At 54.0% G+C, this 27,244-nt stretch overlaps 1 protein-coding gene across 10 annotated transcripts in view; it reads right to left on the reverse strand.

Annotated features, from left to right (window-relative positions):
• Positions 1-2,551: 2,551 nt before the first annotated feature.
• The window catches only part of DGCR2 (DiGeorge syndrome critical region gene 2), a 69,528-nt gene continuing 44,835 nt past the window's right edge, over positions 2,552-27,244 (reverse strand). For 3 of the 10 annotated variants that reach the window (XM_027088421.1, XM_027088428.1, XM_027088425.1), the window contains 8 exons: positions 24,526-24,651; positions 23,597-23,816; positions 21,770-21,846; positions 20,226-20,402; positions 12,879-13,082; positions 7,464-7,634; positions 6,516-6,752; positions 2,552-5,241 (listed from right to left, as the gene is read on the reverse strand). In XM_027088421.1, the coding sequence (XP_026944222.1) occupies positions 4,985-5,241; positions 6,516-6,752; positions 7,464-7,634; positions 12,879-13,082; positions 20,226-20,402; positions 21,770-21,846; positions 23,597-23,816; positions 24,526-24,651 (1,469 nt within the window). In that variant the 3' untranslated portion in view covers positions 2,552-4,984. The remainder of the gene's footprint in view (positions 5,242-6,515; positions 6,753-7,463; positions 7,635-12,878; positions 13,083-20,225; positions 20,403-21,769; positions 21,847-23,596; positions 23,817-24,525; positions 24,652-27,244) is intronic. The other 7 variants (XM_027088431.1, XM_027088424.1, XM_027088427.1 and 4 more) reach the window with 3 other exon arrangements.

The raw sequence follows: 27,244 nt of genomic DNA on the forward strand, positions 1-27,244 counted from the left end.
GGCAGCCTCCCGTGGCGGGGGTCCTGATCCACCTCAGCTATGGGATTGTTGGGGGTTGACTCCAGGAGTTCTGACCTCTGGGTACGCCCTGACTTCTGGTCCTCAGGGACAATGGCTGATTGCTACTGGTAGGGGGTTCCTGGCACCTCTATGTGGGGGTTCCAGACCTCCATTGGGGGATGTCTTGACCACTGTGTGTGGAGCTTCCTGTGCCATTTATGGAGATTTTGATTTCTGTGGGGGTGTTCCCATCCTTATGTAGAAGCTCTTAATCCATCTGTAGGGGTTCCTGACCCTTGTGGGGGGGTCCTTGGTCTCTGTAGGGTGTCTCATCTCCTGTGTGGGGATCCTGATCCTTGTGCAGGGGGTTGCTGTCCCTGTCTGTGGGAGGGGGAGCCTGACCCAGGGTGCTGACCTGTATGACCATGATTCTCCAGTGTCCACGGGCCTGGAGGTGCTGAGTCATAGCCTTGGAAGATGAAGGGTCCAAGGGTGGGGTCCCGCTGGACCCAGTGAAGGTCGATGTTTATGGGGGACTGGCCTGGGCCCCCACAGGTTGGGGCCATCTCCTTCCAGTGGGTGGGGTCTGGGGGAACAGGTCTAGGTCTCTTGGGGGGCTGAGACATGGGGGTGCACAAAGGTGGCCCTCCCCCCCCACACACACCCAGGGAAGAGCACCCACCTGACAGGTCACAACTGCCACCCTCCCAAACCTGGCCTGGACATAGTGTTTGCAACACCATCACAGGTACAGCCCCTGCAGGCAGCTGCTCCACAGGGAAGGGGCCTGGGAAAGTCTCCTGGCACCCGGCCACATGCCAACTTTGGGGACCTCCACGACCTGCTCACATGTGGGCTGGCCACATGGCACACTTATGGGTCCCGCTTGATGTGAGCAGCTTGGCACACACAGGACTGGAGAGCACAGCAGCCACAGATCCGGACACACACAGAAGGGGACAGTCATACACACACTGCGGGCTCCCAATCGCTGCGACCCAGGACTACAGACAGAAAACCCGCAGAGACCACAGAAGTGCAGTGGACACAGGACACAGACCAATGCCACACAGCCTCACACAACACTCTGTCCTCACCACAATTTGGGTCCTGGGAGTCGTAGCACCAGGCACCTGCAGACGGTGGGAGGGGACTGGGCTGATGCAGGCCATCTGGGCCCTGAGCACCATCCCAGCCGGGGTCCAAGGGTGGGAGCACAGGGCTTTGGCCAGTGGATGCCAGGCAGACCCTATTCTCCTGTCGCCCCAATTCCAACCTCTCCTCCCCAAAAGTCGCACCCCCCCAACTAGGGGCAGGGCCTAAAGCGGAGAAGAGGGAGCGTCCGGGGAGGGTAAGGCAGAGCAGAAAGGCAGGGTCCTGTGTTCACCCTCCGAGTCGGCGCGCACCACCAGCGGCACGTCGAGGAAGGCGAGCACCAAGCCCAGGGACCGCATGGTGCAGCAGTAAGTGGCGGAGGACGCGGGCCGAGGAAACCAGCGAGGGCGGCGAATTTACCAGCGGGGTGAGTTAGGGGCGTGGCTGAGTCCTGGGGGCTCCAGGCGCGGGGAGCGTCGGAGGGGCGGCGCCTCCAGTGGGGAGACAGCTGGAGCTCGCCAGGAACTCGCTCTGATCTCGGGGCAGGGACGGCTGCCAGCAACAAACGCCGGCGTCGAGACAAGCTGCACGCTTTCACGGACTCCCCCACACCCCAACTATTCCTGGGTGGGGGGATGCTATTATTATGCCCATTTACAGACGAGGAAATGGAGTCTGGAGACCAGAAGTGACATGGCAAGGCCACCAGAAAGGACGAAGTTCGAGGGAAATGGCACCTTGGATTCCAGTGCCTTGACTTGGGGGCCTGGAGTGGGGAGGACGACCCAAGACCACAGCCTCTCTCCTACCAGCGCACCCCTGCGGACCAAAGGGTCTGGGAAGCCACTGCTTCCTCCGCTCCGCCCCGCCCCGGTGGGACCCCGGCTTCCGCAGCAGTTTCGGAGGTCCCGGCGCCCAGCGGACCCCAGGCTGTGGCCCGAGCCCCAGTCGCTCTCTTGGAAAGCGGGGTTCCGATTTCCCCGCCCCGCGAGTGGCCAGGAGAGACGACGACGCACCGGAATGCGCTCGGCGGGCGCGCCTTCCCAAGCGCGAGGGCCGCGCCCCAACCTCCCACCCCCGACCAAGGCGCTGTCCGCGGTGCTGCCCGGACCGCCCGCCGCCCCGCAGGCGTTCAGGCCCGAGGGCCGCCTCCCCAAGGCCCCAGGGGCCGCACCAGTGCCTTTCCTAAACCAACCCCTTGCCCGCCCAGCACGAGGACCCACCCGAGGCTGAGTCCCCTGGGCGCCCTCTTTCCTCACATCAGGAACTGAGAAATTATTGAAAAGACCACGGTCAGAGAACGGAAGAGATAGGTGTCTCAGAACGCCACGCCTGCCCTGGCTTCCAGAGGTGGCCCAACTCCTCCACACAGCCACCTCTGCACCTGTCCCTCGGCCCCAACTTGGCTGGAACCTCCTGCTCCAGCTGGGGCCGCACCGAGGACGGACCACACTTCTTCCAGAACACAAATTTATTTGGCATTCGGATGAAACGGTTCTCACAGCATCTTAAGAATTAGTGCCAGCCCAACCAAAATAAACCCAAACTAAAAACCCTTAGTGAAAGGAAAACATAAACAGGCCTTGAGACAACGGCCTATAGACACCCACCCCCACCAAGCAGGTCAGCAGCTCTCACAGGAGCACAAGACTCTCAGCCAGGGCTGGTTGGGATTCGTCTGACCACGGAGCACAACCAGATCTCATGACGGTTGGCCTAGGCAGAAGGCCGACCCAACCTCTCCCCTTACTCCCCCACCCCCATCCCCAGTGGAGCTCAGCCCCTGGGGCACTAGCTCCTGGGGACACTGCCGGTAGCAGGCAAGGCCTGAAACAGTGCTGCACGTGGGCTGAGCAACCCTGGAGCCCTGGCCTGTCCAGAAGCAGGCCCCCATCTGTGGCCCCCACAGCCTGCTCTGGGCCACCCCCTTAGTGACTCCCACATGCCCAACTGGCCCAGCAGTCCTTCAGTCCCCAATCCCACACATCTAGTGCCAGACACCCTGCCCTGTACACACGGGTCTGAGGCCTGGGCCAGAGACATGGGGGTTGGGAGGGACCCTGAGCTGTTGGGGGCAGGATCCTCTGGGGCTCCACGGGGGAGCCCACTCCAAAGCAGGAGTGCTCAGGACCCTCACCTAGCACCAACAAGGCCTGTGACAGCTGCTCAGTGCCCAGAACACAGTGGAGGCAGGACACACGTTCTGCTTTGTCTTCAGCAGCCAGTGCAGCCACTCTCCAGTCCCAGTCCTTGGCAGGGGAAGTGCAGGCCTGCTCAGCACGCAGCCTGCCCGCGTGGGGCTGCCTGCAGCACTCTGGCTCCTGTGGGCCAAACCCCGGTCTGTGGGCAACTTGAGAAGCTCATGCTGCCCCGGGAAGAACAAAACGGTCCCCAACGGGAGACTGTGAGAACGTGTCCAGAAATGGACTGTGCCAGCGAGGCCTGTCACCACAGAGCACCCACTTCAAGCCATCCCCCGCTCACTGCTGGTCTAGGAGGGCACGAGGGGCCAGGGAAGGGCTCCCTGCTCTCAGCTGAGGGCCACGCCTTGGGGCCGCCCAGCACGCCATGGCTGGCCCTGGAAAGGGGGGCCCCAGGCCTGAGTCCCCGTGTACCGCCACCACCTGCAAACACTTAAACACATACACACACATACGCACACAGATACACATGCACACAACAAAGAAAAGATCCAGACATTCAACGTAGAAAAGATATGAATGTGCTAAAAATCGCACAAAACCCGCTTAACCTCCGAACCTCAGAAATGCTAAAAACCCCATGTCAGGAGACAAGACCACTGCCCAGAAACAGGCAACAGTGACCCTCAGTCAAAGGCCCCGCAGGGTAAGACACCCAGCACCTTGCTGCTGGGGACAGGAAGGTGGCATGCGGCCACTGGGCACGTGGCTCCAGTGGTGGCGGTGGTGGGCAGGAAGTGGACTTCTGGGAGATGGACAGCCCAGGATGTGAATTTCAGCCATCCCTCCCCCCAAAGACACAATCCTTATGGCACAAACAAGGTGGGGTGGGGGCAGGCCAGGTCCAGGGGCAAATTCAGCAGGAGTGGGGGCTCCAGAGGGCAGCAGCCAGGAGCCAGCCCCAGTGGAGGATCCAGGGCCAGGACACTCATGCGTGACTAAAGGCCCCAGCCCGACCCCAGAGCTGCCCAGGGCGGGCCACGCATTGTGTTGCCGGGGAGAGAATGGTTGGGGTGGGGCCCAGACCTCCTGGTGTGCAACTGAGCTTCACGGAGCCCAGCTGGAAAGACAGTACAGAGTCCAGCCTCCTTCCCAGCTGCCCTCCTCAGGGCCTTGGGCACCTCGGGCACCAGGCCAGCCCCCAGCCCCCACAGCTGGATGTTCACAACTGGACCTGGGGGACCACCCCCAGAGCAGCCCTTGCGGCAACCTCCAAGGCCATCTGCCCCGACTGCACTGACAGTCCTCAGACACCCGCCACCCGGGCGCGCCTTCTCGAGCGGCGGCTAGCTAGGCGTGCGCGGCAGCCCGGGCTCCTCTGGAGGGCGCGTGGCAGCAAGCAAGTCCATCAGAGCTGGAGTGTCCAGCCCCACTAGAGCGTATGGCGCCTCCTTTGTTCCCTGCTCCTGACACGTGTGGTCTCACCAACTCTGTCATCCTTCTGCCGTTTAAAAAGAAAAAGACAGTGACCCAAAGCTACGCGTGTGTTTGAAGCCCCCAAAGACCCTCGGGCAGGTGCTGGCGCCCTGGGGGCTGGCGTGGTGTCTGTGTGCCCGCCGTCAGGGGTGTGGCTGTGCAGCTGGGTCCAGGCTCACTCAGGGGCCCCTCAAGTCTCCCAAGGGGATCAGCGTTTTTCTCGACGGCAAACAGGTGCTCCCTGCCCATTTGGGCCGCGGGCCCGCCGTCCTCTACACCACAGTATTGAGGGAACTTCGGCTGTGGCGGCCGCCCCCCGGCAGCGCCTCTGTGGCCAGGGCACTGCCACTCTGGGCGGGGTCAGGGGGCACGAGGAGGACACTGCTGCTGTCGGCTGAGTCTTCCAGTTCGGCCAGAGAGGCCCTGGGGGTGGGCAGGGGCTGCTCCAGGCGCCGGGGCACTGCACCCTCACCACCACCATCCCCTGTGGTCAGTTGGGCGGCCTCTGCTGGCTCAAAGGCGTCATCATCTGCGGGAGGAGATGGAGGTCAGCAGGGGGTGGTCCTGGCTCGGGGTATGCTCTTCCTGCTTGCCTGCTCCCACCAACACTGCCGGGCAGGCGAAAGCCTGCCCCACGGGGCTCCACCGTGCTCACCCCGCACCTTCTCCATGCAAGTGGGCTATGTGGGGCTGGAGCAGGGGTACAGCCGTGAGCAAAGCATGATGTGTGCGTAGGGGACACGCTTTGACTGAGTCAGCAGATCAAAGGGAGGGGAGGGGGAAACCCTCTCAGACTCTGGGGGTCCAGGCAGGGCTCACATGCATTAGACATGGGCTGGAACACGGGGGCAAGTGCAGGAGATGGACCAGAGCAGGCAGGCAGCCCGGCCAATTGTCTGGGGGTCTGCAGAACACCCTGGTCTGAGGGAGACCTGGTGGCAGCCCCTCCTTATTCCTGCAGGTGCTCTCTGAAAGCTCGGGGCTCAGGGACCCAGCACCGCCGCTCCCCTGGCCGACACCCCCAGCCCAGCAGTCCTGCCATCCTGCCCCGGGGAGCATTTGCTCCCCTGCAGCCTGGTCTACGGAGGCATCTGGAACTCGCACTCCCAGAAGCATCCCTCGTCCTACCCACCCTGGCCCCCTGGACAGCATATTGTGACAATCAGTGTCCCAAGGACAGAGGTCAAATCCAAGGCTTTCCTGCCGGTGCAGACCACAAAGGACGGGACTAACTGACGGGAACAGACCAAGAACACAGCAGTGCCAGCCTTGCAAAGCCCAGACTGCTGTGTTACGTGTGCATGTGTGTGTAACACACAGGGAATCAGGATGGGACACCTGCGTGCACACCAGGGACAGGGACAGGTCAGGCCATGGGCAGGACACCTGCTGTTCTTTCTGCTTCACCTGTGAGGAATGATTTTCCATAGTATCAGATGAACAACAGACTCAAGTGGCCGCTGGACAGGAGGGCATGCCGAGGGGGTGTCTCCTCAGCTCACCACACGTGCACCATGCCTGACAGCCCAGCGTCCGGGCACCCCACTCCCCACAGGGCCCTGCTGAGGGGGCCCCGAGGGGTGCTCACTAACAGGAGTTCTCGGGAGGGAGGCAGGGGCAGGGAGACCACTGCCAGTGGCCACCTGCGACCCTGGGAAGAGTGTGCCCACCCCAGACGGTGGGACCATCTTAAAGGGAAAACCAAAGCAAAAGCAGAAGGCCGGGCAGAAGTTGGGGGGCCACAGGGCCTTGGCCCGCATGCCAACTGGTTGTGACCCATGGCTCCCTTGCCCTGGGGGTCACCTGCAGGGTCGTAGAACATGCTGTCCGGGTTGATGGAGGCCTCGTAGGGTGGCGGCGGGTCATCGGGTTGGTCGATGTCCGGGTACTTGTACGCGGTGTAGGGAGGCGGAGGGTCATGGAAATGGAAAGTACCGCCTTCCCCATCGTCGGAGAGGTGCAGCGGTGTGAGGCCTGTGCCGAACCCATCTGGGCCATAATCAAAGCCAGGGATCCTTCGGCCGAGGTTGAAGTGGTGCACTGGGCGGTTGGAGAGAGAAACAAGCCCGGAGCCATCACTCCTGGGCTGGACCTGCCACGTCCAGGCCCAGGGCACCCCGCACTCCGACAGTCACACGCCTGTGCCCGGCTGCTACCTGCCATCCACACTGGGAGCCCCACCCACCCACCCACCAGCTCCGGCCCGCAGAACCCGGGCTCTCAGCGCATCTGGGCGTGACCCGCGACGGCCTCGGCGTGCTGCCCACCCTGCAGCTCCATCTCCAGGAGGGCTCACCGTGACGCGGGGCCTTCAGACCTGACACGTGTGCCCTCGGAGGCCCTGGGGCCCTAACACAGCAGCTGTGGTCCCTCGTCACCATGATCCTCAGCCCCCCTCCCCACAGGGACTGGGAAGCCTCCTGGCTTGCTCACTGAGACAAGGGGGAATCTCAGAAACTCTACGCAGGCACAAGCTGTGGCAGAGAACGTGGGCTGAGGAGGGTGGACCATGCTCCCTAAGCTGCCACCAGCCACGGGTGTCCAACGTCTTTAGCGGGCAGGCTGCCCCGGCAGGTGCCCACACACCCTGGGAGGCCAGGGCTGGCGCCCCTCCCACCACACTCGTGTGGCTCAGCCTGGGAGTGGGAGCAGGAGCAGGCAGGGCACAGCTGCCGGGCAGCCCTGTCTTCCTCCTCCCTGCCCTGGGACCGCCACCGAGCCACTGTGTGGGAGGCAGGGCTGGGCACTCACGGTTTGCTCCAATCAGGGACTCAATGCGCTCCCGGCGCCTCTGGCGCAGCCGATGGACCATGAAGAGCAGCAGTGACAGGATGAGGAAGGAGGACACGCAGCTCACAATCAGACGCATCCCACTGGCCATGGAGTCCAGCAGGCTGCTGCCGTCTGTGCGGACGGGGAGAGCTGCTCTCAGGAGGGGGGTTGGCCCCCCAGGCAGTGTACCTCCTGACCCCTCCTAGTGCCAGGCCCCGCACACAGCCACTGGGATGCCGCAGCCCGGCCTCAGCCCCTCCTGAAGGCTCTGTCGCTACCCCATTCCCCACCCGCCCCCATTGCTGGGGTTGAGCCCCGGAAGCCACTGGGGGCTGGACGGGGTGCTGAGCAGGACTGTGCATCCGGCCGCAGCACCCAGGTCCTCCCTGATGCAGGGGAGCTGAGGTCAGCAGGGCTGTGTCAGTGGCCTGAGTTCAGAGCTTGGCTTCAGTCCTACGGGGGGCCCAGAGCTCTCTGCCCCTCCCCTGCACCCAGCAGTGCTCACATGTGGAGGCTGGGGTCACCTGGACCCCACAGGTGATCTGGAGAGGATGCAGGTGCAGCTTCCCCTGGACCCCAGAGTCCCTGTTTACAGCCCCTGTCTACCCTCAGCCCTGTCAGTGTCTGTTCTGATTCTTTTTTTTTACCTTTTTATTTTATATTGGAGTACAGTTGATTAACAATGTTGTGTTAGTTTCAGGTGTACAGCACAGTGATTCAGTTAAACATACACGCATTGGCTATTCTGATTCCTGACCTCCCCACGCCCACCCTCCTGCCCACCCTCTCTGTGGGTGGGGAGCCTGGGGGCCACCGTCAGGGACTCAACTGCGCACTCACGGTCTCGTAGGATGGAGAGGGGTCACCCAGGGAGAAAGTGTTCACACGGGAACCCCGCCGCCAACTCACGCTCCTCTCCCCATCGGGTCATAGCACCCGCCCGAGTAAGGCTGGGCAGGGCCTGCTCTGGGCCAGCTCCGTGGTGGAGGCCCAGGGTCCCGCAGCAGCTTCCTTGGGGTGCCAGAGTCCGGCCTGCACCCAGATGTCTTGGGGCAGAAGCGGTGGGGGCCTAGGGCCTGGGCAGCAGCTCCGTGGTGAGCACCAACCCCGCCCCACCAGCCAAGCGTCCCAAAGTCCTCTGCTTGTGGAGGCTGCAGCTGCAGGGCGCTCTGCTAAGGGCCCTGTGCCTCTGACCACACGTGTCCAAGGGCCTCACCAGGGTGACTCTGCACCCCCGGGGACACTGGCAGCTTCTGGTGATACCTTTGGCGGTCCCCAACAGCAGGCGGGGGAGGCACTTCTGGCACCTGGTGGGCAGAGGCCGGGGATGCAACTCAACATCCCACTGGCCACTAGCTCAGGGTCTGACCTGACCTGCCCGGCACACACCAGGCTTGTTGGGCGCTGCTAGGAGAGGTGCTGGTGCAAGGCAGAGAGGGAGAGAATGGTGTCAGGCATTCCCAGGGCTCTCGCCTGCATGAGGTTGCCACTTCCGCCGAGTCACAGAATCGGAACCAGGGGGATCTGGGAACACCTGCCTCCAGACGCAGCGTGGAGGCCAGGGAGCTTCACTGGGCAGGAGTGACCCGAGCCATGGGAGCCTCTGTGTCCACTCCCACTTCTGCAACAGCCACATGGGCAAGTCCCCAACTGCCAGCCCTGAGGAGACACTTCACAGCCAACACAGGTGCCAACTGGATGGCCAGGCTCATACTGGCCCTCCTCCCATGGGGCCAGAAAGCTTCCCCCAAAGCTGCATTTACTGCTGACAACACTGGAGTAAGTGTGTGAAAGGAAACATCCTCTCATTAATTAGCTGCTGTTCTGATGCCGGTCTCAAGGGAACATTTCATCCCCGTCCGGGAGGAGGTCTGTCAGCCCACGGTGCTGCTGTTAATTGGCGGCCAGCTCAGAGACCCCAGGGTCGGGGGGTAACTAAAGCAGCGGGCCTCTGCAATGACTAATTCCTGCTCAGTCCTAAAATAAGCCCAAGGACACGGCCAAGGTCCCTGACCGTCATCCACGGTACTCACCAGGAAGAGGTACCAGCAGTCAGACATGAAGAAAAGAGTACTGTCCCAGGGGGCAGAGGCCAGCCAGGGGCCCCCGGGGGCCCTCAACATGTCAGGTCCCTCCATGGGGTCCGGACAGTGCCAGGCGGGGCTGCCTGCTGTGGTCCAGGCTGCAGGTCCCTGGCCAGCCCTGGGCCCCGACAGAAGACACATAATGCTGCAGCAGACACTGCTGAATGGAAGGGGCCCCGGAGGCCGCTGGCCTGACCATTGGTCTGATGCCTAAGCCTGCCCAGGCCTCCCCAGGCCACCACGAGGAGCTTGGCGCCCCACTGGGCTCGGTGCCAACGACAGCATCCAGTCTCTGTGGAGGAAGCAGGTGGAGCCGAAGCTCAGCAGGAATCGGAGGCGGGTGCCTGGTCCCTGATGCAGGCTCTGCTACCGGCTGGTGCACGGCCAGCACCTCACACCTCTCGGCCCCAAGCCCGGGCACCAGCGCAGGATGGAAGGAGAGGCCGTTGCTCAGCGTCGATTTGTTTCCTGAATGAGCTGAATGACCGTTGAACATCTTTTCAGGTGCTTGGCTGACTTCGTGCATCTGCTCTGGTCAAGTGTCATTTTAGAGCCTCTGCCCATTTTTTAACAGGGTGGTTTGTTCTCTTATTATTGAGTTTTGAGAGTTCTTTATATACTCTGAATACAAGACCTTTGTCCGATCTGTGTTTCTCTGTTGGTGGTTTATCTTTTCAATTCTTTAAGGGTCTTTCAACGAGCAGAAGTTTTCAATTTTGATGCAGTCTAAGTTATCAATGTTTCTTTTGTGGACCATGCTTTTGATCTAAAAATGTTGCATATTCCAAGGTTACAAAGATTTTTCTCCTGTTTTCTTTTAAAAGACTTAATTTTAAAAGAACATATGTTGGGGGGGAGGGATAAATTGGGAGATTGGGATTGACATACACACACTACTCTATATATAAAATAGATAACTAATAAGACGCTACTGTGTAGCACAGGGAACTCTACTCAATACTCTGTAATGGCCTATATGGGGAAAGAATCTAAAAAAAGAGTGGATATATGTATATGTCTAACTGATTCACTTCGCTGTACACCTGAAACTAAAGCATTGTAAATCAACTATATCCCAAAATTAAAAATAAAATAAAAGAACGTATGTTTTTTTCTAGAAATTTTATAATTTAAAGTTTTACATAGGTGTATGACCATTTTGCAAGAAGTGTAGTGTAAGGTTAATTTTTTTGTTTTGCTTATGGATGTCCAATTGTTCCAGCTCCATTTGTTGAAAGACTATCCTTTCTTCATTGAATTGTCTTTGTACCTCTGTTAAACAGCAGTTGACCACATAAGTGTAGACTATTTCTAGACTCTCTATTCTGTTCCACTGACCTATGTGTCTATTCTTGTGCTAAAAAATCACAGTTTTGATTACTATGACTATATAGTAAGTTTTATATCTGGTGCTATGAATCCTCCAACTTTGTTCTTTTTAAAAACCGGTTTGGCTATTCTAATTCCTTTGCCTTTCCACATAAATTTTAGAATCAACTTGTTAATGTCTATAAAAAAATCCTGCTGGAATTTTGGTTGGTACTGTATAGAATCTATAGATAATTTGGGGAGAATTAACCTTTTAGTGATATTGAGTCTTCTGATCCATGAACCTTTTATTTCATTTATGCCCTTGATTTCTTTCATCAGTGTCTTAACGATTTGTAGCATACAGACGGTGTGCATATTTTGTAAGATTTGTACCTAAGTATTTCATGGTTTTTGGTGCTACTAATAAATGGTACTTTTCTTAAAAATTTCAATTTCCAACTTTTTACAGGTAGTATATATAAACATAATGGATTTTTGCATATTGACCTTGTATCTGGAGACCTTGCTAAACTAAACACATTTATTAATTCTAGCAACATTCTTGTAGATCCTCTAGGATTTTCTACGCAGACAATCACATCATCTACAACAAGAAATGATTTCATTTCTTCCCTTCTGGTCTGGATGCCTTTTCTGACATTGCCCTTGACCTCCCATACAACCCCGAACATGGTGTGAGAGCAGACGTCCTAGCCTTGTTGAAGGAGATATTTTCCTGGTGTCTCTTTCCTTGGTGCAGTGTGGGCAGTTCCCAGAAGAGGATGCTTGGCCTGGGAGGCAGTCAGAAGGCTGCAGAAGCAAGGCCACAGTGTGGGGCAGGGTGAGGCCTTGACTGGGCTATTCTGGCTGCACTGGAGAGAGGCCTGTGGCAGCTCTGATCCTGCCCAGATGCCCTGAAGGCCGTGGTCTGCTGAAAAGTCCTCAGAGCTGGGTGGGCTCCACGGGCCATGCATGCCCACAGATGAGTCACGCTTGTATATGTTTGGTCATTCTTACAGAGCCTGGACAGAGAGTCAAGGCAGCAGAAGTCAACTCCTGAGAAACAGAACCAGGAATCCTGGTGAAGAGACTTGTGAAAGCCAGCATTTGACTCCCGTGGAAGGTGAGTAAGCTGGAGGCTGGAGTGATGTGGCTGGGGCGCAGGAGACCTGGCAGGCACCCAACTGGCTTGTCAGACATCTGCAGGCATGTGCCCTTCAGTAGCGGGTACCATCTACCCTGTGGGATGGGGAGGCCTGAGCGCACCCCAGCTCCATGTCCCCTGCTGGCTTCTCGCAAACATGGCCTCTGCATGCACCACAGCCAGCCACACAGGTTTGGGATACACGCCAGAGCACCCGGCCCGCCGAGCCTCAGCCAGCCTGACGCTGTCTGGCTTGCCCTGATGGCCCTGGGGAGCAGGACGGCTCTCGGTGTGTGGCCCTCACATGTGGCTCCAGCCTCCCTCCATAGGTCCTGCCCAAGCCGTCCGCTGTGGGGCCCACAAGCCCGTGTCGCTCACATTGAAATTCATGCTTCTGATTTACATTTCTCTTGAGGTCGTGAATTCACAGGGAGATGCCAGCTGCTCTGGCGTGGAGAACAATCAGGTGCGTGAGTTGCTGTGCTAAGGGCTGAAAGGACAGTCCCACCCGCTGCTCTTTTATCAGAAGTGGAAGGAGGAGGGTCACCCAGAGACCACATGGCCCCTGGCGTCCACCGTGAGTCACCACCGAGTGGGGAGGAGTTTTATGTCAAAACTGTGGGTAATATTTAATCTTTTTCTTAAAGATTCTAACAGTAAAGACTGATAATGGCAAGCAACAGAAACTGTCATCACCTTCCACGTCACCACACTCAGAAACAGGAAGAGCTCCAATGGGGACCACGACGGAAGCCAGTTCTGAGTGTAACCAGGAGAGAAGACAGGCCTACAGCCCTTGGTCACAGCTGCCATGTGAACACGCAGCCCCACGCAAGGCCGAGCTCGCCATCTCACCTGGGTCCAGGCACATGAACTTGCAGCACTCCTTAGGGTCCTTGCGGTACTGCTGGCAGCCCTGGGGCCGCTCGCACAGGGCAGCTACGCACATCTCGGGCTCCCCTCTGTGACAGGTGCAGCTCAGGCACGGATCGTCCCCTTTGGGGGTGAAGTAGAACCCTTCATCCACAACGTTGTCCTTGATGTCGACACATGTCTGACCTGCAATAGGAAGAGATATGTGGGTCACCAGCCAGAGGAGCCCTGACTCCCCACCCGGGCCTGGGCCAACATGACAGCAGAGGAGTTGGCAAGATGGACCTGAAGCACCCCCTTCCAGGGTGGTGGGTCTGCCCGTGGTCACAGGGAGGGGCTGAGAGACCGCCTGGCACACTGTCAGGACAACACGTTGCTCAGCATACCTGGCCACGAGCAGACAGCAGGGACAGAGAGCCCGGGGAGAAGCGCTTGCTTTCAAGTGCCTAAGCGCATTACATGTGAGATCCCCTCCATTATAAAATGCAGGTATCATGAGTATCAGCCCTTTTAGCATCAGAATGTATCTCAAATGAGCCTTCGGAGACGGTCCACTGGAACTGAGACACACAGTGAATTCGCACAAAGCCGACTGGTACCAGAGGAGGAAGAACTGCTGGTGTGAGACAAGAGGGGGTGAAGGCGCAGGCCCTGAAGCGGGTAGGAGACACGCCCAATGCTGGGCATGAGGGCTGAGGCAGGGGTGTGGTTCTCTTCAGGGACACGAGGAGGAGATGTTCTGGTCTCTCAGTGGGGTAGGGACATCTAGGAAAACTCACAGAAGATGCCACACCTCGGGTCTGTGCCACACTTGACTGGAGTCAAATCTGTGTGACCCACATGATCAGGAGTGTGCAGGGCAAGAAACTTACATAAAAGTGTTCCTGCTCAAACAGAGGGAGGAAGGATGAAGAAAATGAGCAGAGCCCTTGGAGATGCAGGAAAACCATGTGGAGACACAACGGACAAAAACGCCCACATTCGCTGCAAAGCAGAATCCTGCACATCTAGGAAGCTCAACGGACTTCAAGTAGGATAAACACAAAGAACAGACATGGCACAGGGAGAAAGCGGGAAGTCAGAGAGGACGGAAACCTTAAAAAGAGCAAGAAAAAATGACACAATACTTATTGTGAACCCCAGTAAGATTTCCTGCCAAGAGGCCAGAAGGCGGTGGGATAATGAATTCTAAGTGCTCAAAGGAAAAGCTGTCAACCAAGAGTTCTCCATCCAGCAAAGCTGTCTTTCAAAAATGAAGACTTTCCCGGGTAAACAAAACCTGAGAGAACTTGTGCTTTCTGACTCCCAGGATAAGAAACACCAAAGGAAGCTCTGCAGCAAAAAGCAGGTGACCTTCAGAGAGTAATCTGAATCCATACAAAAAGCCAAAAAGCACTAGAAAAGGCAATTATGTAATTATAAGACAGTATAAATGCATATTTTTTCCTCCTTTATTCTCTCAACTTAATTAAAAGGCAGTTGTATAAAATAATATATCTATAGTGTAGTGCTGGGCCCATAACATATGGAAAGGTAATATACCTGGAATGTATGTGCCAGTGACAGTGAAAGAGGTGTGTGGAAGCAAAGCTGCAGTGGGCAAAGGAAACAGCTGCAGATGGTAAAGCAATTACAACTGTGCAGTGTTGGGTTTTTAACACTAAGAGATCTAATGTATACAGTACTCATGCTGCAAAGAGAGGAAAAGAGAACGGAGTTTCACAGAAGTATGTGACAGTGTGATTTAGAAGAAACATATATTTGGTCATTCAGATGACCAACATACACTTCTCATATACATTTGGTCTTCGCCCACAGTTCCTGGCTCACAAATGCTTGGAATTTCCTAAGTGCAGAGAGTGATACAGGAGTCTTTTGTTCTGTGATGAAGTGACTTTTGGAATCTGGTTGACAGGAGGACCGACCCTGTGATCAGAGGGTTGGAACTTTTGGTTCCCATCCCTTGATTTCTGGGGAAGGGGTGGGTAGGGGCGGGTGGAGGTTGAATCAATCATCAACGGCCGATTTAATCAATCATGCCTATGTAATGAAGCCTCCATAAAAACCCAAAAGGACAGCTTTCTGGCCTTTTTGGAAAGCTTCCATGACACGGAACCAGACCATTCTGCAGGCCGCTGTGCTGGGCACCAAGCTCCCCAAGAACAGAGCTCCTTCATTGGGGACCTCGCCTTATGTGTCTCCTCATCACAATAAATCAGTAATCTAGTGGGTAGACAGGTTTCCTGAGTTCTGTGAGCTGTTATAGCAAATTAATCAAGCCTGAGAAGGGGTCAGGGGAACACCATTTTACAGCTACCACTGGAAAAGAAGGAGACTTTAAGTAAAACAAACAAAAACTACTATGGGTAAAAAAGGTTCGATTAATGATTGAAAGGTTCAACTCACCAGGAAGATATAATAATTATAATGGCTTATGTCCCTAACAACACGATCTCAAGAAAGATAAAGCTAAAATTAGAGAGTATCAAGGAAAAATGGATGAATCAACATCCATAGTGAGAGATTATAACATGTCTCTTTCAAAAACTGATGTATCATGCAGCCAAAAAAGATCTGAGCAAGAGCACCAACAAGCCTGAGCTACCAGATGTATAAAAACCCTGTGGCCGGGAGTTCATAAAGATGAATCAAAGAGGCAAACCTCCAGTGAGACTGATCAAGAAAAAGGAAGAGTACGTAAATGGTATCAGGAAACAAAAGGAGAGCACAATGACAGACATACAAATGCTTCAAAAAAATCATAAACTATTATTTAGATTAGATTACATGGGCAATGCCCTAGATACACATGACTTACCGAAACTGACTCAAGAAAACTAGGAGATGTGAATACGTCTATAGCCATTAAAGGAACTAAATCAGTATTAAAAATCGCACATGTATACACACACACACACACACACACACACACACACACACACACACGTCTTAGCTCTGCCCATTGAAAGGGCATAAAAGCAATGAGCATTAACTAATACATAATGCTCATGAAAGAAATAAAAGAATATCTAAGTAAATGGAGAGACATACCATGTTCGTGCATTGGAAGATTCAACATTGTAAAGATGTACATCTCCCCAGATTGACCTATATAGGTTTAATGCACTTCTTATCTAAATCCCAGCAAGGTTTTTATAGACAGATAAGCTTATTCTAAAATTTAGGTAGAAAAGACACAGGCTCTAGAACAGCTAAAACCATCCTGACCTAGAAGAATAAGGTAGGAGGAACCACTTCCTGATTTCAACACTGATTATACAGCTACAGTAATCAAGACAGTGTGGTAATGCAGAAGGTTCAATGGAACAGAATAGAGAACCCAGAAATATACCCACACAAACATGCTTGACTAAGTTTTGACAATGGCATAAAATGCAATGAAGGCAAGACAGCTTTTCAACAAACAGTGCCGGAGCAACTGGACATCCACAGCAAAAAAATGAAGCTTGACCTAATTCTCACACCTTATTAAAAAATTAACTCAAAATGGATTATAGACTCAAATGTAAAATACAAACTATAAAACTTTTAGAACACAACACAGGGTAAACTCTTCAGAATGTAAGGCTAGGCAAAGAGTTTTCAGACCTGACACCAAAAGAGTGACCCATAGAAGGAAGAATTGTTAAACTGGACTTCAGCAAAACTAAAAACCTTTGTTCTGTTAAAGCCCATGTGAAGAGGATGAAGACAAGCTACAGAATAGGAAAAAGTACCTGTAAAAAACTCATCTGCCAAAGAACTAGAACCTACAATACATAAAGAACTCTGAAAAGTCAACAGTAGAAAACCCAAACAATCCAACTAGAAAATGGACAAATGACATGGACAGATATTTCACCAAAGAAAATATACAAATAAGCACACGGAAAGGTTTAACATCATTAGCCTCAGGGAAATGCAAATTAAAACCATGAGATAGTACTACATACCTATCAGAATGGCTAAAAATTAAAAATAGTGAAAATCACAAGTGCTGGCCACGATGTGGAGAAAACTGGGTCACTCTTACATGGCTGGTGGGAATGTAAACACTCTGAAAAAGTTCACTAGTTTCATAAACAATGAAACATGCAACTACCATACAACCCAGCAACTGCAATCCTGTGCATTTATCCCAGAGAAGGGAAAACTTACATTCACAGAAAAACCTGTGTGCACATGTTTATGGCAGCTTTAACTGTAACAGTCAAAAACTGGAATCAGGGGCTTCCCTGGTGGCACAGTGGTTAAGAATCTGCCTGCCAATGCAGGGGACATGGGTTCAAGCCCTGGTCCGGGAAGATCCCACATGTCGTGGAGCAACTAGGCCCGTGAGCCACAACTACTGAGCCTGCGCGTCTGGAGCCTGTGCTCCGCAACAAGAGAGGCCGCGATAGTGAGAGGCCCGCGCACCGCGATGAAGAGTGGCCCCCACTCGCCGCAACTAGAGAAAGCCCTCGCACAGAAACGAAGACCCAACACAGCCATAAATAAATAAATATTTAAAAAAAAAAACAAAACTGGAATCAGCTCAGTTGTCCTTCAACAGGTGAGTGACTGGTTAAATGCTACTCAGCAATAAAAAGGAACAAAGTACTGACAAGACACACATGTAACAACTTGGAACTGTGCTGGCAGAGAGCCAATCCCCAAAGGATGCATAGCAATATGGTTCAATTTATACAACACTATTGAAATGAAAAAACTTTACAAGTGTTAGTGATTTTAAGTGGTTAGGGATGGGCTGGCTTCTAGCCAGCCCACTCCAGCTTCCCACACCAACCACATCCAATCCGAGCACACCTGGAGCCATCATGGCACCGCTGAAAAGCCCCTTGCTGGCTCCACAACCCCAGCTGGAGGTGGGGAAGCACTTGAGGAGCCCACGCCGCCGGGAGGCCTTGAGGACAGATGCCCTGAAGAGGGACCCAAAGGGAAAACCTAAAGCAGAGGCTGGAACAGACACTAAGAAGAGCCCTGTAGCAAACAAGATGCATAAAGGTAGCCACAGCCCAGTCTGACTCCTGCTGAGACAGACCCCTCCACCCACTATACCCAAGGCACACAGAAGAAAGGCCAGCCTATTTCCAGGCACCAAAATGACTGGACTCCCCTCCACTGTCCTATACAAGGCGCTGACTTTCAACAAAATATGACAAGGCACACGACAAACCAGAAGGAAATACCAAACTCCAGAGACAACACGATCATCAAGGATATGACACAGAAGAAGGAAGTAACACACAGAAAATTTAACACAAGTAGGATTAATATGCGAAAACCTCTAGTGGAAAAGTTGACAACATACAAGATGGGAAATTCAGCAGAGAGAAACCGTAAGAATCAAACAGAAATGCTAGAAATGAAATGTTAAAAAAAAAAGAGATGAAGAAAGCCATCAGTGGGTTCACAAGTAGACTCAACACAGCCAAGGAAAGAATTAGTAAACTTGAAGCCAGGTCTATAGAAATTACTCAAACAGAAAGACCAAAAGGAAATTAAAGAGACAACACAACTAAGTGCAATGCACGATTCTGAACTGGATCCTGGGCCAAGAAAAAGAAAACCCGTAAAGCACGTTATTGAAACAACTGAGAACACCAGAATAATAAATTGCAGATTGTTGTGCGGTGTTTGTTGTGTAGTATTTATTGTGCAGTATTGCATCTAGATCAAACGTCCTTGTTTGGATAATTGTGCTGTGGTTATATAAGAACATGCTGTTTTTCTTAGAAATACGCACTGAGTATTTAGGCCTCAAGGGAACAGTATCTCTAATTTACTCTCAAAAGATTTAGGAAAAATAGTCAAAAAGAGAATGATAAAGCAAATGTGGCACAATATAAATAACTGGTGATTCTGTGTAGAAGGCGTATGACAGGAAGTTCCTTGTATCATTCTAGTAACTTTTCCCTAAGTGTGGAATGATATCTAAGTAACAAGTTAGAAAGTTCCCTAGCCCCTGGGCCCAGATGCTCCTATAAGGTTGGTCTATCAAACAAGGTCAAGATTATAACCAACTAGTACAAACTGACTTAGAGGCTGGTAAAAGAGAATGCTTCCCAGCTCATTTCATAAACCTAATATAAATGTGATAACAAAAACTATTCAAGGAGCACGTGGAAAAGGAATGATAGTAACAGGCTAAGCTCACTTCTTAAAGCAGTTTCAAAAATCCTAAATAAAATATCAGCAAACCAAAGCTGGCAATAAACATACAAAAACCAGGAGGACGGTTCAAAATGAGAAAATCTATTAATGTGAAAGAGTAAATGATAAAATCACGTAATATAAACAAAGCAGTAATGTAAAACAGTAAAGAAGAAACACCACACACTCCCAATAAATGCAGAAAAAGGATTAATATAAAAATCAATACATTTTTGTAATGTAAAACTTCCCAGCAAACAAGGACTAGATGGGTACTTCCTTAGCCTCATAAAGGTATCTGGTTTTCTAAGTCCTAGAGAAAATCTTACATTTAATGCTGAAACACTAAAAGCCATCCCTTTTGGGTTGGGAAGATAAGAATGCTTACTATTACCACTTCTAAGTGAAGCTGCAAGAAAAGAAACACCAGGAAAAAAAAGTAAAGAAGTTTTAAAAGAGAAAAAAGATTTGAAAGAAAACACAAAAATGTCTAAACAGAAAGTCTATTCTCTAATAGACAATTAATAAGGGAGTTCAGAAAACTGATCCCCAAATTCATACAGAAGAGGAAAAGGTCCAGAACAGGCAACACGATGGCTGAGGACAGAAGAGGAGCCCACCAACTGGGAGGACTTGTCACGAAGCTCCTATAAATGTGATGAGATGGTGCCCGTGCAAGGACTGACCAACGGCCAAGTCCAAAACCAGGCTCTGGCCCCTGTGAAATCCTGACCCACGACAAATCAGCAGCGAAGGCAGGGATGGTCCCCAGAGGGGACAGATGAGGGAGCCCTGCCCTCGGGCTGCACAATCACAGCATGGCCTTGAGGCTGGAAGAACCTCAATGTGGAATGTGGGCGAGCGAGCTGGCAGAGGGCCCAGAACAGACCTGACACCACAGGCTGGAGGGCAGTGGCCCAGATGGGGCTGACAGAGAAGCAGAGTGAGGGCCCCTGGAGGACCCGCGGAGAGCAGGGGGAGGTGACTAAGAGAGTCCGAGGCTCCAGGACACCACGAGATGTGGCAGGTCCTCTGGTCACCACCGTCATCCCAACTCCTAACGACACGGGGTGGGCAGGGCCTCTGTCCTGGGGGGAGATGAGGGCTCAGGGATGACACTTGGGCCCAGCCTACAGGGCCAAACGGGATGCCCGCCTGCGTCAGATGTGCGCTTACTTCTTTTACACAGAAACGAGGACTTGTCGTGGCAGCTCTCAGCATGCCAGCTATGCAGGTCGTGGTGGCGGAGCGTGGGGAAGTGGAAGCATTGCAGCTGCGCGCAGAACACACCGTCACCCTCTGACGTGGCCGCCGCGAAGATGGGGTCCGGGGGCAGAAGCACCTCTGAGGAGCCTGCGGGACAGACAGCGTCACAGCATGATGGCAGCAGGCCAGGGAGCAGGGAGGCAGGCACACTTAGAAACGTTACTACGTCAGAGGCCCTGCAAGGACGGCAGTGCCCACAGGAAGGAGAAAGACGCCCCTTCCTCCTCAGAGGGACTCAGCCAGTGAGAAGCTGTGGACTCTCTTCGACCACAGTGTCAGGACCACAAGTGTGCCCAGGAGTATCCGCACTGTCCTAAAGGCTGGCACCCTCTACTGGGGTTAGGGATTCACCCCAAGAGCTGGGATTAGGGCAGGTGAGAACCTACTAGAATGATCCTCTGCAGGCATGCTATGACTCTTGAGCCTGGAAACCTAATGGCCATTTCCGAATCAACTACTCCACCGGGAAATAGGAACAGGCACTCACACTCCAGGAGTACAGGTCAGGGATGCTCCAGCAGGACCTTTGAGGACTGAGGGGGGGCCACTCGGGGGGAAGCCACTGCCCGGGGCCCTGACCGGTCTGTGTGGAGACATGGCCGCCCACCTGCCACAAGGTCCCCCAGGCTGGGAGACAAGTGAGCTCTGCCCAAGTGCAACGTCCCTTCACTTTCCACAGGGAGGTGACAGAGCAAGCAGCCCGGGATCCCCAGGCTCACCAGCCCTCACTTGTCCTCAGAGACACATCAACAGCAGGACTGGGATGTGTTTGGGAAAAGGAACTGGCCCCAAGCTCAAGCCAGAGGCCCAAGGAGCAGCCTAACAGGAGAGGCCCAAGGAGGGACAGGGCAAGGCATGTGGCTCGGGTGGCAGGTGGAGGAACCTGCCAGCACCCGGGCAATGGGACAGGAGGGGTGACCACGGGCGGGTGGGAACGCAGCTGCTCACATGGCTCCTGACGTCACCTCGGTAGTTAAAGCAACACACATGTACGCTCACACATGCATGCTCACACTCACATAATCTATTTTAATTCCACCTGCCTGACGGTTCCAGGATGTTTTGGACCCTAACTCTGACCTTCCCTGTTCTAGGAAGCCTGTCCCTCCCTCTCTGGCCTGAGTTCATGTCCGCTGCACACTCTGCTCATTTTTATGCTCCAATTAAAGTTGTGGACTTTGAAACGAGGGTGGACAGTCTAGAAATGGCCAAGGCAGAAGCCACCACAGGTTCCGGAGGAGGCCAAGCCCCACCTGGGTCTGGCGGAAGGGCCTGACCGGGGCTGGGCCATCACAGCCTCCCCGGGTGTGGGGCCCAATCCTCCACACAGCCCCGCACCGGGCACCCGGGTGGGAGAAGGTTGGAGTGGAGAGCTTAGCAATAGTCGCCCTTGTCAGGATGACGCCCCCCAGGTTCAAGCCCAACAACTCTTCTGAAGGACCAGGAAGCCTTACCTTTGAATGCCACCTCCCAGTGACCTTCTAAGGAGCGGTTCCGGCCAGTGATGACGTACTGGTAGCCGACCCACAACCTGCAGGAAGACAGATCGCAGGAGACCTCAGTGGGACAGGGGGAAGCAGGCACCACTGTGTGCATGTTTTTTTTAAAAAAATAAACTTATTTATTTATTTATTTTTGGCTGCATTGGGTCTTCGTTGCTGTGTGCAGGCTTTCTGTAGTTGCAGAGAGCAGAGGCTACTCTTCATTCCAGTGCGCAGGCTTCTCGTTGTGGTAGCTTCTCTTGTTGTAGAGCACGGGCTCTAGGTGCGAGGGCTTCAGTAGTTGTGGCACGGGGGCTCAGTAGTTGTGGCTCACAGACTCTAGAGCACAGGCTCAGTAGTTGTGGCACATGGGCTTAGCTGCTTCATGGCATGTGGGATCTTCCCGGACCAGGGCTCGAACCTGTGTCCCCTGCATTGGTAGGTGGCTTCTTAACCACTGTGCCACCAGGGAAGTCCCTGAATGTGTGCATTTTTAATAGTTACATTGACCTTTAAAATATTGAGCTTCAAAGGCATTAATGATTTTTGAAAGTTTTGATACTTAGTTTTAATAAAATGCATTAAAATTCTAAATAATAAACTCACTAGTCAGAAAAAGTTTTTATCTCGGGTGACTCCTGCCAAGACTCTTCTTATTAGCTGAACCAATAAAGCTTTTACATTCTAAGTAAAATCAATTTAGTTCTTGGTGGACACAAACCTGTGAATACACTAAAACCAAAGAGTAGTATGCTCTGAGGGGTGAATTTTATGGCATGTGAATTACACCTCAATAAAAGACAACCCCTATGAGCACACACTGCCTCCCTTGGAGCCTCCCACCCAGCAGGTGCTCCCGACCGCAGCCTCCCAGCTCTGGAGATGTCCATCAGTGGGTCCCCAGCTGCCGTGGGTGCCACTCTGCCCCTCCAGCCCCCACCATGCATGTGCCCATCCTGAGGGCACATTCCCACCCCCTCCCTTTTCCAAGGACTCAACCACCCAGCGAGCTGGGAGTTATCTTTCTCACTTTGGTGATTTGCCAAGCTCACAGGGCATAACGGTGGAGCCTCCACCTGCCACGGTCACTGCGTTCCTATGGCAGTGTGGCAGCCTTTGCCATCGTGCGGAGGGAGCACTGGCAGTATGGTGACCCTGTGATCCACTGCTGGCCCCGGCAGTGTGGAAGGGGTCCTCAGCACACATCTGACCCCAGAACAAAGCCCCCTGAATGCTGGGCCTGGGAGAGGCCGGCAGTTGGCCAGTTTCCACACTTGCTCTCTGATGCTGTGGAGCCTGGGGGTCTAGGCCAGGTCCGGAGCCAGACTGCCTGGGTTGGAACCTGGCACACCCCAGTTAATACGTGCCCTGGTCACCACCCTGGGCCCTGTGGTGTCTGGGGGACTGAACGAGTGGGCCCATGGAAGGCACTGAGCACGGGCCTGGCAGAGCCCACTTTCTCAGAAGGATCGCCCCACCTACCTGCATGGCCCGCGAACCAGGCCTACGAAGCCCCATGTGGAGCAGCCCCTCCTGACACAGGCCCAGACCCCCTGCAGTTGCAGCAGAACCCACACAGGGGGACCAACGAAAAGGACTGGCTCAAGGTGACACAAGCTGGCAGCCCATCCCTGCCCCTCTGAGAGACCCTGCCCTGTCGCAACACCTACCCTAAACCCCCATCTCCATTTGCTTCCAGGGGGCGGGGCTGCTGCGGGCTGCCAGAGGCTACGTCCTGGAGGCCATCATGCTAGGCAGGCCTTGGCACTCCACAGGCCCCGGACCCCACCCCGGACTCACTTGTGCTGGTCCTGCCACGCGAAGCTCCGCTCGGGCTGGTCCCATTCCTGGGTCAGGACGAAGCGCAGCTCCTGGTCAGTGGAGAAGGTGGCGAGGGACCCGTTCACGCGCTGGCAGGTCTGTGCAGCATCCCAGTAGTTCTCCCCGCTCAGGTAGACTCGGTAGCAGCTGGCTGTGCCCTCGTAGTGGTGCCACCCTGTCGGGCACTTCCCTAGGAAACATGAAAGACGGCGGGGAGTTGTCCCCCAAGTTAGCATCCTCACTCCAAAATGCAATTGTACATGCTGCATCTAAGCAGCTCAGAAACCACCCAAGAAGGGGGAAGCTGAGGCTCAACAGGGGAGCTCTGCCTCCAAGACCATAAGCCTCCCAGTTGTATGAGGCTGTAGCCGCTGGGCAGTCAAGACCAGCCGCTGAGTTCGCTGAGTAAAGTGGCTGATAAGCTGGTAGAACTCCTCAGGCTGGCAGTGTGAGCATTCCCACTACATCACCACACCTAAGTATGTCTACTCAGAAGGGGGTTTCAGCTGTGGTTTTTCTGCCTTTCAATTTTCCTTAAATTTATTCTGCTCTTTTAAACTCCTAATATTGTAGACAGTTCATTAAATAACTAGTTATTTAAAAAAATTTTTAAATGGAGGGAGAGCCTGCTTCTCCACCTACAAAAGGGTGGGTACAGTTCAGCCCCCAAAGGTAATAACCATCTCTTAAAAAAAAGGCAGCCTGGTTCCAGAGCCTGGGTTCAGGTCATGGCTTCCTCACTCGGGCTGGGTGGCTTTGGGCAGGTCATTGTGCAGCTTCACCCATCAAAGGAGGCCCTGAAGGGCTATTTTAGGTGGACACCCCGGCACAGCCAAGTGGCACGGGAGAGCCAGGGACCACGTGGGGGGTGAGCCTTTGTTCATGAACAGGGCAGGTCTGCAACTTACTGCTGAAGCGGACGGGCTGCGCCACATTCATGGCATGGAAGTGCGTGGGGTCGCCGCCTCGAGCCCGCCCCGGCCTCGGATCCACAGCCTCCTTCCCATGGTAAGGACGCGCCTCCCCGATCACTTCTGAAAGCAGAGAGAGAGTGGCTGTCAACACTGCTCATGAGGGCCAGACGCCAAAGTGAACCCCGGTACAGTCAGATGGCGGGGGGATTGGGAGGGCAGGGAGGAGGAAGCACAGATTCCATCTATTCAGGTTTTCTTTAGAACTCTAAAACGTGCCGTTCATGCCAAATGGGTTACATGAGCTTCTTGCTGAAATTACGCCTGGGCAGTCTTCATTTTTCATTATGACTACGAAATGGGGACTCTCAGTTGCATTTTCTAACAGGCTACTGTGGGCACATCACAGGGTCAGCCACTCCTGCTTAACACCCTCCTGCATCCCTGGCCACAGGGGGTTCTCTGCAGAGTCCAGGCTACTCCCCCACTGACCTGGAGCCTCCCCTCTTAGCTGTGTGTGGCCCTCTCTGTCTGCTTGCCCCTCTCTCAGCCTCAAGGCCAGGGTCAGGGCACCTGGCACAGGCCCTCGTGTGCAGCAGGCCTGGAGCATGGTTAAAGTGTGACCAGAAAGCTCAGGGTGAGGAAGAATGCTAGCTTTATGTGTGGTGGTCCAAGAGTAATTCGCAGGTCTGAGAGAGGAGACCCAGAGAAGTGAGGAGATTTACCCAAGGCAGGAGAGAGCCAGGGGCTATGTTTCCGAGGGGCCTCTGCGCTCTGCCTGCTGGGGGGCGCCTGGTGGAGGATACCGGTACAGGGTCAGCACAGGCGATGAACTTGGTCTGCACGACTTCGCAGACACAACAGACACCTGCCTGCAGCTGGCTCAACAACCTCAGGCCAGGCGGGGGTGGTGGGGTGGGTGGTGGGTGGAGTGTGGCCCAGGAGGGGCGTGGCGCATGCCAAGGTGGGGCGATGGGCGTGGTAGGGGCGTGGCATGGCAACGGGCAGTCCCCACCTCTCCCACCTGCGGGCAGGGGCAGAGGACCTTAATTCCCCAGCAGGGATCGAACTGGGCCCTGGCAGTGAAAGGAGACCACCAGGGAATTCCCTGACACTGTTTTTATTTAATAAATCATCTTTATTTTTTCCCATTATAAAATAACACATATTCAATGTAAAATATTTGAGAAATACAAAAGTTTGAAAAGACGAAACAGATAAACTGTACTATTCTAGAGGTTGCTGCCCTTCCAATCTCTCCTTTCTACACAAATCCTTAAAACTATTGGGATCACGTCAAGCACTATTTTATGATTTGCTTTGCAAGCTGAAGACTATAAACAGCTTTCCATATTCTTTAGTGAAGATCACTTTCAATGGCTGCTCAGCATCTGTGAATCGATTTATTTAATTACCACAACTCCTAAGGTTCCAAGCTGGAGCTGCCTGCATTTCCTAATTTTTGTAGAAGAAGCACATGTGTGTCCTTCTGAGACCCTAGCAGCTTTGTCCCTCTTCCACTAACTACTCAGTAGAGTATTTCCTCGGAGTTTCCATAGTCCCTTCCCAGGCAGGTGATGGGATCAGCTTGCCAATCACTCTAACACATAAAATGTGTTCCCAGTGCCTGAGATAAGTTGGACCCCAGGCAAAGACCTAGAGGAGAAGCTGCCCTCTTCAAACACTGCCCTGGGGTGGGACGGCTTCAGCTCTCTGGGACTGGGGTGCCCCGTGCACATGTCTGAGAACCACCACTTCCCGCTCCCCGGAGGAGACAATGCAAAGCCCCTGCCTCTGTCCCTCCAGGGCGCCAGGCAGAGGAGTGGGCAGATCCCCACTGGGCTGAGGGATAAGGAGGGAGGGGAGCAGAGCCCTCCCAGGCAGAGGGCGCAGCCTGGGCAAAGGCCAAAACCGGGCATGCCTGCGACAAGCTTGAAGACCAGCTTGGGTGTAGCTGAAGCATATTTCGCTACGCCTGCACTTCACACCTCCCTTTTGCCTGCTCTTCACACCTCCCTTCTGCCTGCTCAAACGAGCAAGACCTGTGGTTCCACTTGGTCTTGGCCTCTTCCCCAGACCAAGCACAGCACCTGGGCACCTGGTATACAACCGGTCAAACTGCTCACAGAGGGACGAGGAATCTAGGGCAGAGGGGAGAGAAAGAAAAGGACCGGTTCTGCCGGGGGCACCAAACACCAGGTGGCCAGGATGCTGCCCGCAGTGAAGCCATCTGCAGCCCGAGGAGGGGGTGGGGGGGCAGGTGAAACAGCACAGTAAAGTAACCAGAAAGCCTGGTGGCGGTGGAGGACGCTGCTCTGTGATGAGCAGGCTTCTCTGTGGTTCAGGCAGCAATTCTGAGCCTTCCTCTCTACTCCATTTTCCTTCATATCCAAACGCCCACATCCACCCCCTCATCACTCATTATTCAGCGTCCATTACATGCTGCCACCGAAACCCACCAACAGACACAGGCCCCCTGAGTGTCCTGGGGGCCAGAAGCAAGAGGTGAGGGTGGTTGGGGAAGGCAGAGTTCACGGGATCAGCAGCCTTACAGCACTCTTAGGACCACCTCTGACAATAAGGAGTTTTCTCTGAGCCCCACAGACAGCGCGGCGGCCAGCTGGAGGGTGTGCGGCCAGCCCCAGAGTGCGGGTTTCAGGGTGCAGACGCCCCAGAGCAGCTCTAGGCACTGTCCCTGGCACCCGGCAGCAGGTGG

Source organism: Aethalodelphis obliquidens, unplaced genomic scaffold, assembly GCF_003676395.1.
Source record: "Aethalodelphis obliquidens isolate GAN/ISIS:26980383/991018 unplaced genomic scaffold, ASM367639v1 scaffold63, whole genome shotgun sequence".
NCBI classification, from domain to species: domain Eukaryota; kingdom Metazoa; phylum Chordata; class Mammalia; order Artiodactyla; family Delphinidae; genus Aethalodelphis; species Aethalodelphis obliquidens.